The following is a 16750-nucleotide window of genomic DNA, read 5'->3' as shown; positions in this document are numbered from 1 at the left end:
CTTTCAGTGATTTTTACTTTGTGAATTATTTTTAATAACTTATTTGTCAGAATTTTTTAATTTAGGGAAAGAGATATTTCCTTAATTTTATTATTAGGAAACAAACTTTGGTTTTCTATTGTGCGGTCTATTAAAAGTGACGAAAATCTGTAAATCAATAATTCGATTTATTGTACTGCAGAAGTTTATTTAATCTAATAATGTTTATTAAATCACAATGTTAATCACAATATTCAATCAACTATTTAATTGATTTTGACTAGAACTACCATTAAATTCTATATATTTAATTTTATCATTTAAACAAATTCCATAGAATTAATCCTTATTGTCTAGGAAAAGACTAATCATTTGAAAAAAACAATTATGACTTTTCAGCAGAACCCTCTTCTGGATTCTCATTTATATTTCCAAGATTAAACACAACTTTTGAATCTTTTTGAAGTGAAGTCTAAGAAAATTTAAAAAATCTAAAAATAAGACAGATACGGGTCGAGATGAATCAGTAAAGGTGTTCCCTTCGCTTGGACGGGAAGTCCTTTCATTTGAATTAGCTGACGTCCGCAACAACTCTGGGCGTGAACTAAAGTAAAACAAATCAACAAACGAGTCATCGTCCATGTCCATACTCGATTCACTCTCAGAGATAAGCAAACGTCTTATTCTTTCGTTATCACCCGATTTTTGACGAAGACGACGATTATTTGTTCGCAGCAAAGTTTCCTCTCTCGATAGCCGTTTAACTTTCTCAATTCCCATGTTTCTTTGCGAATGCAATCTTTGGCGGAGTGAAATCAATTCAGAACGCAGCCCAACATATTTTGTAGATAATTTTTCGACAGATAAACTACTAGAGGGTGCTTCTCGGCTATCACTTTCAGTAATTGATGTTTTTTCACTTATTCGTTTACTGAGTGCACTAAAAATATTAACCCTCTTTATAATACTTCTTTTCTGTCTCAAGCCTATCGATTCGTCGGCATAATTTATTGACCAGTGCTTCTTGTTCATTCTCCAATACATTTTCCAAGTCGATTTTATCTCTTCTGAGCTATTCAAAATTAATTTTTTAAGTATTTTGAATTATTCTAATGAGATTGATTACTTTATCGAGAGCTGACTCTTTGACAGCAGCCTGGGCCTCTAGACTTCGAATATGTCGTTGGAGTATATTGACGTGATTATTATGTTCCTTTACAAGCGTCTCTTCAAGTTCTTTCTTTTCCTGTCGGATTTTTTCTATTTTTCTGGTCAGTTCATTTGTTAGGCGTTCTTCTTCCATTTCGTATTGAATTGAAATTTTTTCTTGATCTTTCTTTAGATCCTGAATTTTCCTCATTAGAGTATTGCTTATAAACTCCCCTTCTTGTTCAGCCCGAGCTTGCTACAGAAAATCGAAAAAAATATAATTTACAATGTCGACGCTGTTTTTCCGCCACATTTTATTCTCCTCTCTCAAATTTTTACATAACATTTTATAAGAGTTGGCTTCAGACTTGTATTGTGTGCAAAGAACATACATGGTGTCCAGTTCTCTTATAAGTTGTTCTCTTGAGAGTTGGGAGGTTTGAATTCTTCGGAAAGAAGCAGCATCTATGCTGCTGGCATCACTTTCTCCAACTTCACTAGTCGAATCAATTATACTCATCCGATCGGATTCACATGGAGTGTGATTAGGTTGCATACTCATGTTGAATGTGATTTAATTTAAGTACATACACTTAGGTAATCCACACGATAATGTTTAATAATCAAATAACAATTATCAATTAATAATTTTATTATATAAATCATTTTATAAAGGTGTCTTTAATTTCGATTAAATCAGTTTTTAAAATGATTTTTGTTGTTAAAACTCAGTTCTGAGTGTGAGCACTCTAGTAGATAAATCAATCTTTGTCTGACTTGAAAGCTTAAATTAAAGCTAGTGATCAACTTTCCCTTTTTGACTTAATTATAAACTAGAAATTACTGATGACTGAAATCGATGTAATTTTATGCTATTTTAATCGTTTTTCGAATCAATATTCTAACGCTTTTAGATTATTTTTAGACCAGCACAAAATATTGTGATTTATTTGATCAACTACAGTATGGTCCAAAAATAGTACACCCCTTGTTTTTTTGTCGAAAAAGTCTTATATCTGCTAAAATAATACATTTATTTAATTATTTTTTTGTGAATTATATCTGTTTTAGAGTTTAATGAATTTTTCACTTTATAGAAAATCGAAATGAATTTAATTATACATATATTTTAAAAAATTAATGAATTTTTAATGGTCCATAAATAGTACACCCTTAACGAATTCAACATCTGTTGTGCTTTAAAATTACCTAATAAAGTTTTATTTAATATACAAAAATATTTTTATTTTTAGTTTATGTTCTTTTATTTTTTTAAAGTAATTATTTAATTAAATAATTATCTTATTGTCAAAATAATTAACATGAACTTTCGTAATGTTGATCTCTCTTCAGATATTAAAAATCGTATTATTTCCATACACGAGGACAACTATGGATACAAAAAAATTGCCAAAAAACTTGAGATTAGCAAGAACACCGTTGCTAAGATTGTACAAAAATACCGAAAAACGGAATAAACGGCATTTTAAATCGAGAAAGAGGGAGACCGAAGAAGTTATCTATCAGATCTATCCGTCTAATCAGACGTTCTGCTGAAAAAAATCCAAGAATCTCTTCATCTGCAATTGCAAAACAATTGGAATCTTATTCTGTTATTAAAATATAAAAATCTACAATAAAAAGGAGACTACATGAATGCAATTTATATGGCTGATATTTCGAAGGAAACCGTTATTGTCAAAAAGGTACAAAAGAAACCGTTTACAATTTGCAAAAAAATATGTAGGCAAAAATATGGATTTTTGGAATAGAATTCTGTGGTCAAATGAGACCAAAATCAATTTGTTCAGATCAAATGGAATTAAGCATATGTGGCGCAAAAATGGCGGTGCACTAAATCCAAAATGCATAGTATCTACAATGAAACATGGCGGCGGAAATATAAAGATATGTGGATTTATGAGCTTCCAAGGACCTGGTGAACTTTATACCATAAATGGAATCATGAATGCAGACATGTACATTAATATACTTGAGGAAAAAATGATGCCCTTTATCAACGATCATTCAGAAAATCCGAATTTCCAACAAGATAACGATCCGAAGCATACTGCAAAGAAGACTAAAAGTTTTTTGACAGAAAAAAAAAATTTGCCAGATTTAAATCCAATTGAAGACATGTGGTGCTATTTAAAAAGAAAAATTGAAACATTTGACGTCATAAATAAAAAAAATCTGACAATAAGATAATTATTTAGTTAAATAATTACTTTAAAAAAATAAAAAAACATAAACTAAAAATAAAAATATTTTTGTATATTAAATAAAACTTTATTAGGTAATTTTAAAGCACAACAGATGTTGAATTTGTTAAGGGTGTACTATTTATGGACCATTAAAAAATCATTAATTTTTTAAAATATATGTATAATTAAATTCATTTCGATTTTCTATAAAGTGAAAAATTCATTAAACTCTAAAACAGATATAATTCACAAAAAAATAATTAAATAAATGTATTATTTTAGCAGATATAAGACTTTTTCGACAAAAAAACAAGGGGTGTACTATTTTTGGACCATACTGTATATTAATTACGTAATTTTTTATTACATAATTTTATCTTTATAAATATAATTTTTCATTTGAATTCTGTTTAATTCCTCTAATAAATTAATCAAATGGAGGTTGATGATTCTAAATCAAAGGTTGATGATTCTAATCAAAATGATCTTCCTGAAGTTCAAAATGAGCCTGCAGGTTTCAAATAAATCTTATGTTTTTCACAGAAAATGCTGTTTCGGAAGATCTTCTGACTCCATACTCTTGTTCATGTTGAAAAATAAAACCATTTAGATTATGATCTTAATTTAAATTCAAATCTTTTTTATCCATACATATACAATCCATATACACGTTTCATTATTGTATAAAAATATAGAATTTATTCCTTTTCAGTATTATCCAGGTTTTTTTACCAAAAAAATTTTTTAGAATATTATCCATATATGCAAACTACTTCATTTGGTATGTTTTGGGTAATAAAATTTAAAGATATCCCAAATTTATTAAATTTTTATTCTTTACCTGATATTCCGAAATCAATGCAAGAAACATATTTTTATGAAAGTAATAGAATTATTTTGTATATAATTAGTAAATTACTCTCATAATATACCGCTAAGTCAACATGATTCATTCGAAATATCTACAAAGTGTGATGAAGTAATTGAGAATCCATCTGTTTTTCAAATGGAGGAAGATTCTTGTATTTTTAATACTAATAAATTTATAATAGGCAATAAATTTCTCCCAGATAAACCAACACCATTAAGCTTTTCATTATTTTATTAATTTTTTAGCAATTATTTTCAGAAATGAACAAACGTATTCTAACTACCCAGTTGCAATATCCGGTAAATTCAAAAAAATATATAAATTAGAAACTATTGTTCTCGATCAGTTCATAGGGAGTATTGAATATCGTGAAAATAAATTTTATTTGAGTATTTTAATTTATTAACTATATATAGTGTGTGTTTATGATTTCCGTGAAAAATCATTTTACAGATGGAAAAATGACGGTAGATTTTATTTTGTTTTATAGAAGGAATGTTTCATTTTGTTGAAAAGGAATCTGAATATGTACAGAATATTAAAAACTCGTTAATATACATATGTAAAATAAATCTTGAACTTTCCAGATTTGTATTTAATTTACCCATTTTTTGATCAAGTGGTTGTGGGTTCTAATACTATTAACTTGTATCGGAAAAAACTTGAAGAAAAAGATAAATTTTATTCGGGTATAGAATCAGACAAGAAAATGCCATTTATTGAATTAAATAATTCAGTTTTATGGGTTATCGAAAAAGAAAAAAATAAAATAGGCATTATTACTTATTAATATTATTTAGTTCCATCTTCATTTTTAAATAAAAGTTTACATGGATTTTATTACAAAAAGAAAATTGCTGTTTTTAAAAATTTTTATTATGATTATCAAGATCTTGAAGCCACTAAAATTATTTCAACATTTTTTTTCCCGATTTCAACATTTAAGGCTGGAGATATAAGACCAAAACATTTTATTTCACCAGATTCTATTATTTTTCTTTATCCAACAAAATATCATCCTGCAAGTCTTTTTCACAAAAAATACAAATTTATTTATCCCCCTTTCAGCTTTAATAGAATTTCGGGGTTGATTCGAGAATTTGATTCCAGTTTAAAAGATGATATTCATCAATTTTCATTATTTTTTGTAACATATCATGAATGCTTCGAATTTATTATCAAAGAAGCAAACGGTTTTTATTGTTTCGTAATATGTTATAGAAACTTTTAAAAAAACAAATAAAGAAATAAAATTATTAAAAGAAAAACAAAATCTTAATAATAAGTTAGTCATTCAAAGTATTCATATTAAAATAAAAAAATACTGAAGGGTCTAATGTTCAAACTCAAGTAGGAAAGGAATCATTGACAGTTGTTCCGCCTGAAGAAGTTGAACCCATATCACAAATGGGTCTATCAGAAGATAATGAGAAAGCAAAAGGTAATAATAAAAAAAAATTTTAGGTAAAATCAAGAAAGAAAAAAAATATAATATTGAACAATCAAAATTTTGTAATTGTATATTTGATTAATTTTAGCTGTCACTCAATTTCCTAAAGCTAAAAAAGATTATAAAATTATTTATAGTAATAAAAATCATTTTTACTAATTAGAAACTGAATCTATTTGGGATGATGAGCAATTTTTAAAAGATTATTACAAAATACTTGAAAAAAATAAACAAAAAAGTTTTCATAAATATTTAAATTAGATATGAATAAAATTACAAATTCATTAAATCATCAAATAAATAAAACAATCAATCGATATGGCGAAATAGAGGTACAATCCGAAAACAATTCAGAAAAAAATGTTATTAATTTTGAAAAGAAAATTACATTGAGTTAGATTAAATCTAATATATTTTAAGCTCATAGTAACGAGGTAATATATCCAACAAAAGTTTATGATGTTTTACTTAAAACCGAAAGAGGTAAATAATTTTTAAATTTATCATTTTCGATTATTTAATATTATTTTAAAGTTGATAAAATATATGAAAATAAGAATATTTATAATTTCAGTGGTCTTCCAACCATTTCACTATCAAAAGAAGATAAAGAAAATTTACGTCAAAGTAAACGTGATTGTTATTATTTTTGATTAGTTGTCAGAGAAATGAACAAAAAATCTACTAATGCTAATAATACGAATCTTCAGAAAGTGGAAGAATTCAAAAAATCTGAAAAAGCTGTATCGCTTGAAGTTTTGAAAGTGCCAGAAAATGTATATATCACGAATAAAGATATAACTAAGACTCAAGAGCCTGAAGAAATACGTGAAACCGATAAATTAGATGTCGTCAGTACCCAAAAATCAATCCCTACTGACACCGTTAAAGCATTACCTTCTCTCGATATAACCTGTAACATTGAAAGTATCCAGAAAAAAACAAATAACCCATATGAATCTCAACTCGAAAAAAAAGAAAATAAGAGAAAGCTTAAAATGCTAAAAAAAGAAGAAGAAATCCAGAAAAGGAGGGAAATGAAAGAAGAGCGTGACAGAAATACAATTAAAACATCAAAAACGCGCACAAAGTCTCAACCCATAATTGATAAGCCTGATATCGACTCGTCTACTAATAAAATATCGGTCGAAAGTATTGATTCATTATTAAAACTATTTTTAGATATCAAAAATAAAGAGGAGCCTGGTAATATGATATAAATATGTGTGATAGATATGATACATACTATCCAGAAACAGCTAGAAAATGAAATTGTCGATGCCGTTGAATTTATTAAAGAAAATCTACAAAACGATATTATCAAAAAAGTATTACATTCCACTGAAGATCGTAATGACAACCATGATGATTTTGATTTCTTATTTGTGAAAGATGAGGCAAAAAATATGTGTGTATCAGTAAAAGATTTAGGAAATATTAAAGGTATTTTTGATTACATGATCAGACGAGTCTTCTTACACTGTAAATCTTACAAAAATTGATGACGAAACTATTCAACAAGAATTAAAACGTTCTGAAAATAGAAAAATAGAACAAATTCGTCTAGAACTGGAAGGAGAAATATTAGACGCATACAAATTTATACAAGAAACTGTAGAAACTTTTAAAATCGAAGCGATACTTTCGGATACTGAAAATGTTACCGAAGAAAGAAATAATATTCTTGAAACAGATCAATTCGATTTTAATTCAATTTCTATCAAAAATAATGGAAATATTCTGCCTTTAGGTCTGTCTTCTCTATAAATATTACTTAAAGGAGATGAACGGGTAGAGGTAATTCCAACAAATTATACGATAAAAAGTGACCAGGAATTTCAAAAAAAGAAAATTGACGCTCAAAAATCTCAAAAATATTTAATTAATATGAACAGCGTAGAAGTTAATTTATTATTTAACTAGTCATCTGAAGATCAAAAATTCGATATAAAAGCCTTTTCAAAAACTACTAAAAGTTAAATACAAACAAGCGTACAATTTAATAGTTTCTTTGACCTCTGACAGTGAATTTGATAGTGAAACTTCAGGAGATAATTTTTTATTTTCGACAAGTAACAATTTTTGTTGATTTAGAAACATTTTTGACTGATACATATCCGATTGAAGAAATTAATCAATGTTTATTCGTCATATTGTGTTAATTAATTTTAGTAAAAAATTCGATTTATGAAAATGAATTTTGTAAGAAGGACGAGAGATTTCAAAAAACATTCAGTTTTTTTGATATTTTTTAGTTTTAGCTTCTGAAGAATACGCTGAATTAATAAACAAAATTTCAGAGATAAAAATCGATTCAGTGGATGAATTTAGAGAAACCGGAAAGAAAACCAAACAAAAACATAAAAAATAGGCTTTAAAATCTATTACTTTTTGGACTTAATAAAAATGTAATAAGAATTTAAATCTAGCTATTATTTATAACCTATTGCCCAGGAGTGTCAAAGATACGGTCCGCGAGAAAAGCACTACTTGCATGTTTGCATAATCAGCAATCTTCTTTCGATAAAGTTCGAGATGACAGTGAGGAAGCTGTAAAAGCTAACTACGTTATTTATCGGGATATAACGTTAGCATTAAAACCTTATAGTGTTGATGATTTTATAAAATCATGTGTTACGAAAGCTACTGAATCTGAGACGCGTTTTGAAATTTCCCATGAGCTTGAAAATGAATTTACTGTTTTCAATTACCATTCAATGTAAATATTCCTGATCTTCCTGCTTGAATATGCGGCTGGTGTCAACGAGTGGGTTTTCGGGGGCTTAAAATCCCGGAAATTCCATCTGTTCAAAGGAACTGGGATATTATTTATTGCTCGCACATACTCGAAAATATCCGCTTACAGGCCAACCGGTTTCAGTTTTAATTGTGCTTGTCAGCCTCATTCGGCCGATTAACTTAATGTGTTACCGATCTCCTCAAACGGTATATTTTTGTACAAGGAAGGAAAAGTCATCGACAGGAGGGGGTTGCCGACAAGATCCCCAGACACTCTTCATTAAATGATGTTGTGAAGCGCGCGCTTAACGCCGCTGGATTCCCCTTAGAACCGGTGGGGACGGAAAACGCCCTGATTGGCGATTTTATTCCCATTCAGTCCTGGTGTGGGATGTTACCTGCGTAGATTCATTTTCCTCATCATCGCAGATTGACTCTGCTTCTTGTCTTGTCCTGGATCTGCATCTGCCTTTGCGAAATTTAGGAAAACTAAAAATATGTCTCATTGACCGATACCTGCTGCTTCGTCCCCTGGCTTTCAAGATCAGTGAGATAAATGGATCCAAAGCGCTCAAACTACAATATGAGATTGGTACATCCATCTCTAAAATGAGTCACGACGACCGTGAAACAAGCTGGCTTTTTCAACGGATGCCGTTCGCGATATTACCTGGGAATTTCTATCCATCCGCTCGGCGACAAATTTAAATTAGCAAAAAGTTCTTTATGTTTTTCTTTATCTTTAAAAAAATCAACAAATTATACAATAAATGTGAATTCTATTTTAAATTATCTAATTAGAAATCCAGGTCATCAGTAATTTCTCTTCTTCGCTTAAAACAGAGATTGCCACAAACTTCCTTTTAGTTTCCATTTTTAATCAAGGTTTTTGTTCAACTGAGTACTATCGCCTCATGTACGTTACAGCCTCGGTGGTGTAGCGGTTATCACGCTCGCCTAACACGCGAGAGGTTCTGGGTTCAACTCCCAGTCGAGGTATATTTTAAATTTTGTTCGAATTTTACGTTTAATACATACAGTAAAACCTCTGGTGCTCGCCATTTTCGGGACCAAAGAAAAAATGGCGAGCAATAGAATTTGGCGAGCAACGGAAATAATCAATAAATTTTTTGACTTTGAAATTTTGAAAACATCTCGGTTTTCGATACTTTCCGATCATAAGTGAGCCTTCCAAGTCACATTTGAGTAAAGCAACAAAGAGAATCGACAGAAATTAAAAGGAAAAAATTAACTAAAAAATCTTTAATAGTTTTTTTAATTCAGCCATATTTCTAATAACGGTGTCGATTAGTTCCAACGAATTTATATCAAAATTTTCATTTTGATAAAAGAATGACTTTATTCTTTTCAACATTTTCAAAGCCTCTTCTGAATTCACATGAGATTCGTCATTATGAGTATCTTCATCGTCATATTTTTGTGGGAAAGAATCTCCAGCAATATTAAGGTAATCTTCAATTTCATATATTTCGGTAAATTCATGATTAATAAAATCATCTTTATCCACCGGGTCCAATATTTTCAAGATATTTACCATTTGATCATAATTATCAATTTCAACAGTTTGTCTTTCGAGTTGATTTTCACATTCGATCCATTTTGAATGTCCGAAACAATTTGTAATTGTTTTGGTCTTTACTTTTTTCCAGGCAAAATATGTAAAAAGAAGACCGTCTTTTAAAATTAATTTTTTATGAGCTTCCAGTGGATTTTCTCCATTATCAATTTTTTCTAACATAAACTCAAATTTAAGTTTATTAAAATGTCCTTTGAAGGATCTAATGATTGCTTGATCCATTGGTTGTAGAATTGTTGTAGTCTTCGAAGGTAGGTAAAGAACTTCAATTGACTCTAAATCAGCGTAAAGTTTATGGGATTGGCATCGATTCACAACTAAAAGAATTTTTCGTTTTTTTAGATGCCTATCCCATGTTAAAAGCCATTCGTTAAAAATTTTACTTGTCGTCCATGCTTTTGATGAATGACAGTAATCGACAAAATTTTCGACTTTAAAATTTTTTAAAGCAGCGAGGTTTCTGGAACTTTCCAATCATAAGTGGAATTTTTTGTCTGTCCCAGTCATATTTGAGCATAGCAACAAAGAAAATCTAAAAAATAAATAAAAATTAAACCGTTCTTTAAGGATTTTATGTCCATATCGAACCTTTTGACAAACACTTTTTGAAGGGATAGATTTGTAAAAAATCCCAGTTTCATCAGCGTTATAAATGTTTTCAGCATTATATTGTTGAATCTGTGCAGAGATCAAAGAAGTAAATGCATCAATTTCTTGTTTCTGATCAACTTTTATATAAAAAATAGTTTAACCAAAAAAAAATTTTTTAAAAATTAATGGCGAGATTTAGAAAATGGCGAGCAATAGAATATTTATCAAAATTTACTAGAAATTTTTAATTTTTTGAACAATATGTGGCGAGCAATAGAGGTGGCGAGTAACAGAGGTGGCGAGCACCAGAGGTTTTACTGTATTTATCGAAATTCTATTTCGTCGATTAACAAAAAACTCAGAAGTAACAACTGATCACGTGTTTAATTAGTAGCAGAGGATAAAATAAAATGGCAATTCCCACGCAAGATGGCTATTGATATCCGTTGAAAAAGCAATGTCCGTTCCCGATGATCATTTCTTCTTCTGCTTGCTAGGTCCCCCACTTTAATAAGTAATTGCGATCGGGGCATAGTAAAGCAATCGGGGCAAAGATATGACGGTGAGATAATCCACTGTATTTCTTGATTTTAAGCGTTTCGGCCAGGTTAGCTGCGAAGCCCGACACATGTACTTCCATCTTCCTGTTCATTCTCTTATAATACGGAGAATTCAAGTTAATTTTGGAGAAGTTGAATTCGAATTTATCTTTGTTGAATTATCATATTGTTTTAGTGGAACTGAAAATTTGCAGAAATTGCATTTTTTGACAACTTGGCGAATGATCTCTCTTCTCAATATAAAAAATCTTTGCCTACATAATGTCCACAATGATTGGCTTCATAAATCTCACGTGCAATTATTTTCATCTCTTTTAAGCTCGTGGAAGGAATTACGAGCTTGTGCAGACCGTTTACATCTTTAATATATAGTTTCCCCTCTTTAATTAGGAAATTTTCTGCTTTCTTTTTCAGTCGATACTTCTTATGTTTTGGAAGATCGATTTCCTTATTATTGAGTATAGATCTCAGAAATTATATTCATCTTGACCTTTTACAAACAAACTGGGCCAACATGACAAAATGGAGACAAAGTTATGCTAGCGTAAATTTTTTTATTCAATAAAGACAGTTAGAAAAGAAGAAAATTTGTTTAAGACTATACAGTTTAGGACGCACTCCCAGCATTACGAATTGCGAAACAGTTGCCGCGGATTACGGCAATGGAGAGGCGTTGAAGAAGCCAAAAGGACTCTCTCGGGTCGTCCCTTCTTTTGGCGATTCTTCTCCCCAAACCACGTAGGAAACAAAGCGACTTGCGGCCAAAGACCCCAGAGGTCTCAACGGCGATGGGCGTGAAAACAAAACTAGAGAGGTGACCGTACTTCTGGATTTTGAGATCTTCAGCGCGATTGGAAGCAAAGCCTGGGTCGACGGCCGACATGGCTAGGTTCCCGTTGGAGAATGTGTCACAGCAGGTAGAATCCAATATAAGGGATTTTAAGCCGTCAGGGCGTTTGCCGTCACCTCTGTTCAAACCGACAGGTTCAAGGACGGACGGCACCCCGGCGGCTTCGAAAGAACTTTTCACGATGTCGTTCAGTTCACTGTGGCGAGGAGCGCGGCCTGCACTGGGGGGGCAAGAGAGGGGATGTAACCCGAACTCGTCCACAGTTCCGACACAGCGACATTTGTGGGCCTGACAGATTTTGAGCCCAACACGTAAGAAGATAGCGATTCTTAGGCACTTGGAGTCCAGGAGGTTCCCAATTGAATGGAGAAGGCATCAATCCAAGCACCGCTGCCTGGGTGACAGCCTGCACGAAAGCAGGCGAGCCTGTGTTGGTTAAATTTTGGAGTGAGTTCTTCGTACAAAGACCGACATACATTCTCGTCCCACTGGCGCTGGTAATCCTCGGACTCAGGCCGCCTCAAGTCAAACCGGGCCTTCCATAAGAGACCTGCCACGACGAAATCTGCAGACACTTTCCGTTTGGGAAGGTTTCGGAGAACGATGTCTGAGAGATTGCAGGAGTCAGAATGAGAGGACAGGTAAGCCGGAAGAGCCAAATCGAAACAGGATCTCAGACCAAGGCCGCCCCAGCGCACAGGTAAGGTCGCCTGAGACCAGCCAGAATCGTCGAAAGCAAGATTGTATGGGAGTTCATACTGAGCTTAAGGATGTAATCGAAATCAGATAGGAGGTCACTTCTGTGGAAAAAGGGTGCACATCTTAGCGTATAAAGGACCTTAGGGGTGGAAAAGTGATTTCGCAGGAGGAAAGGAAACTGAAACTAATTTAATTTAATAGAATGAAAAATCAAAACTATATGGCATTTTTTTAATTATTAAAATATTAAAATTATTTTAGCATTAATAGTTTATTTTAGAAAACCAAAAAACTCAATAAACTTTATAAAGTATTTAAAGTAGTCAGCGAGGGTTCAATCTGTTTCTATAGTACGAAAAATTTCGAATTAAAATTTTTAGCAGATCATGATGCTGATCTCTTTGTTTTTGTTTATGAGATGTCAACAAAGCGGTTTATAGTTTTATTTAATTCTCAGTAAACCCACGAATTGATCGTATAATTACAAGATGCGGATCTTTGGAAGGAGAAACGTTGATTGAGATTAGAGGAGATGGTTTAAATAGAGAATAAATATTTTCAAGGCTTTTCCGATGAAGCATTCACTTTGAATATTGAAAATCAAGGAACTATAGGAAATCGTGTTTATTTATATTCCTCTGTCAGATCATATAAATGCAATATCCGTACTGATTTAACACACAGTAAAGCAATTTTTTGTTTTACAGAGTAACTTTTTAGAATTTATCTATTTTTAGACCCATGGAAATTGGAAACTATTATTTGCATGTAGAAGTTGATGGAATCAGGATTCCGGATGAGCAAATATGTCAAAACAGACATATTTACAATTGCATGTTTTTTGTTTATATTTTTTGTTGTTTTAATAATCTATAGTCTCGGTGGAGTTGCACACCAAGAATAACGAGTGTAGTCCCAAATACTGGATCACCAGGTTCCCAATTGATTTTCTAATTGCAGACCAATTAATAACTGTTTCTGGATCTTTTTATTCAACGATTTATCTAAATAACGAAATTGGGGTTTCTAAGGAAATTTTTCCAAAGTTCACTAGGTAACTATTGTTATTATAATCCTAGAATATATTTTGGAAACAAAAACTGTGAAATAATTGATCCAGTTACAAGCAAACCGTATTCAACAATTTTTATTGATATATTAGATACGATTTTAATCTTACATCTAAATTTTTTGGACAATTTAAGTGTAAACTTTCAAACGTGCGAATAGGAGGTATTAATGGAAGTATTATAATTGATCGATATTATGGAAGGTATTTAATTTTTCAGAAATATTATTTTAACAGATCAAAGGCAGATATTGGATCGTTGATGTTGTTCAGCAACATGCAATTTGGACAATATGAAGCTTATGCAAGTTTTAAACTCTTAAACAATCTTTATTTTTACAGCAATTAATTCGATCATTCCAAATGAAGGAAGTATATTTGGCGGGACTCAAATAAAAATATTTGGAAAATATTTTTACAATGATAGTACAAAAGTTTATGTTGGAGGTAAGAATTGATACATCATTATTACAAAGGAGAAAAATGCAACATAAATTCTATTTCAAATGATACAATTGTATGCAGTTTGACAAAATCTACATTAAACTTCAGAAAATTATACGCAGGTATTTATTATTTCTTTTCTAAATAAATTATTTCAGGTAGTAGAGGATTTTTACTCGAATATTGGGACACCCCTTTAAATTTTTCTAATAACAATGAAATAAAAAACTATACGGCAACATATCCGTCCGGTTATAATTTCAAAACAGCTTTATCTGGAAAAGAACATTTGCCAGATGGAAATAAAGTTGTTAGGCTATCGGGGTATTTTTATCCTCCAAAGACTGGACATTATAAATTTTATATAAATGACAATACCAAATCTTCGTTTTGCATTACTTTTGAAAATTTGGTATCTCATTATATTTTTATCAAATTAAGACGACAAATTGTGAAGACTATTTATTCAAATCATTTTATATGCAAAAGAATAAAGGGTTTTGTATATTTATAAATTGAATCTTTAGATATTTTCTCCGAATATACAAGAATTATATTTGGAAATCAACACTTGAAGCTTCGTTCAAGTTATTTGAATCTCCATATTCTAACAAAATATTGCAGTTAGTTGTAGCTGAAAAACAAAAAATAATCATCAATTACAACTATCAATATGAAAAACATGTATGAATTTAATAGAATTATTATTAATAGCGTTATTTTTTTAATAATCAAACGGCTGAAAATTCGACACACGAAGTTTATCAAATAGTTATTAATAAAAATGAAAGTAATATTCAATACAGAATAAATTTCAATGATATTGAAACCGGTCTTTCAAAATTTTGAAATTTTAGAAATTTTGAGAACTAAAGATACGGTTCAAGAGTTAGAAAACAAATTTAACAATCATCCGATCCTTGGCGATTATCATATTAAAGTAGAAAACTATGTCGATAATAATACAAGAACAAGTTATAAATTGAATTTTACTGTTTGTTTTGGTTAATTTTAATTTTTATGATTTCTAGGAAATTTTGTGCCATTCACAATAGTAGAAATTAATAATTCTATAAAAAATTATTCAATTGAAAAAATTGTTAATGGGACACCTGGAAATTCTTATTTACTATTTAACGTAGGAAAATATAATTTACCTCCAATTTCATCTCAATTGACTGAAATAGAAGTAAATTAGAAGTTTTTAAATAAATTATAGATTTCAGCAAAGATTTTGTCCGGATATGGAAATCGCTGTCCACGAAATTTTAATAAAAAATCAGATTCAGTTTTTTATGTCGAAGATTTTGAATCGAGTATAACTCATTCAAACCACTTTGGAAACGCCTTCTGTGGATTGTATTCTTTTAAAAATTTGGAATCAATGTTTCGCGCAATAGATAAAAACCAGCCAAATATAGCAATATTTAAAATGGTTTTATATTTTTGGTATTCGAATAGTTATGCTTTGCATATAATGGTTATTCACCTAAAGAATTAGAAATTGAATATTCCAATAACAGTATAGACTATGTTTCTTATACGTATGAAATAACACTGGAAAATTCAATTCAGTCAGATAAATAAAATTTATATTTAGTGATTGGAATTACGAATGCATTGACTTGACTTTATTGATGAATAATGTACAATCTTCAATAGTATTAGTCAAAAAAATCAACATAATAAATAATGGAACTATTTACTACGATCTTGTTTCTTTGTCTAAAACGGCTAGAAATTTAGATAAAATTGGTTTTTCAGTGATTTAAATATGCTAGCAATTTTGAAAACAAGGCGAGTTCTTGGACAACACTCTGTTGAAGCTGTATCTGTCGTAAAATTTGAAAACAGCATTACTGTTACTTATAGTTTTCATAAATGTTTCGGAAAATTACCATTAATGACTGTTATAAATGTACACTCTATACTGGATGATGTTATTTAGAAATCAAAAAATAACACTTCGACAAATTTTACATTTAGTCAGTCACTTTCAAATGCCACTTTACCTCCTGAAGGAGATATTATATTTACATTTAAAGGAAGGTCTATTAAAGCTTCACAAGGTTTAATTAAAGTTTGTCTAAATTAGTTTTGGACTGTAAGACCACTGTGAAAGGAATCAATTATACTGGGACGACATCTTTTACTAAAAATGGGTTTAAATGTGTAAATTGGAATTCGACGTATTTTTCAAATAAAACAAGTGAACTTAATTTTTGTCGAAATCCTGACAACAAACCGTTTGGTCCTTGGTGCTATACGGACTATAATCATACAAAATGGAATTACTGCGAGATTCCTTTATGCTGTAATATTTATAATATATTTTTAGTACAAATAAATTCCGAAAATTTCCAGAAAGCCTTGGAAAACTTTAATGAAATTGGATTAGTGACAATCAGTGAACAACGCACTTGCCAGTCTTTAATGGCTGATATAATATTCAAATCTTACAACGGAGACGCAGAATTACTAAAGGTTTTGATTTATTTATTAAATAATAAAATTATAGATAAATATCACAGGTAACGATCAAATT

The 16750-nt window shown here is 30.4% G+C and overlaps 2 protein-coding genes and 1 non-coding gene across 3 annotated transcripts; 1 reads left to right on the top strand and 2 right to left on the bottom strand.

Annotated features, from left to right (window-relative positions):
- Positions 1 to 331: 331 nt before the first annotated feature.
- LOC118761113 lies at positions 332 to 907 on the bottom strand. Its single transcript, XM_036498784.1, has 2 exons — positions 490 to 907; positions 332 to 451 (listed from the first exon to the last, which is right to left on the bottom strand). The coding sequence occupies exons 1-2, from the start codon at positions 757 to 759 to the stop codon at positions 365 to 367; spliced, it is 357 nt and encodes a 118-aa protein (XP_036354677.1). The 5' UTR covers positions 760 to 907; the 3' UTR covers positions 332 to 364.
- Positions 908 to 928: 21 nt separating this feature from the next.
- LOC115227920 (coiled-coil domain-containing protein 6-like) lies at positions 929 to 1696 on the bottom strand. Its single transcript, XM_029798625.1, has 3 exons — positions 1415 to 1696; positions 1106 to 1384; positions 929 to 1051 (listed from the first exon to the last, which is right to left on the bottom strand). Exons 1-3 carry the CDS (start codon positions 1688 to 1690, stop codon positions 929 to 931), a joined length of 678 nt encoding a protein of 225 aa, XP_029654485.1. The 5' UTR covers positions 1691 to 1696.
- A 7625-nt stretch (positions 1697 to 9321) lies between these two features.
- On the top strand, positions 9322 to 9394 carry Trnav-aac. The gene has a single exon. It is a non-coding gene; the product is annotated as a tRNA-Val (tRNA).
- The last annotated feature ends 7356 nt before the right edge of the window (positions 9395 to 16750 follow it).

This window comes from Octopus sinensis, unplaced genomic scaffold (genome assembly GCF_006345805.1).
Source record: "Octopus sinensis unplaced genomic scaffold, ASM634580v1 Contig08735, whole genome shotgun sequence".
NCBI classification, from domain to species: Eukaryota; Metazoa; Mollusca; class Cephalopoda; order Octopoda; family Octopodidae; genus Octopus; species Octopus sinensis.
The sequence above is the reverse complement of the archived record's forward strand: the minus strand, read 5'-3'. Positions and strand labels throughout refer to the sequence as shown.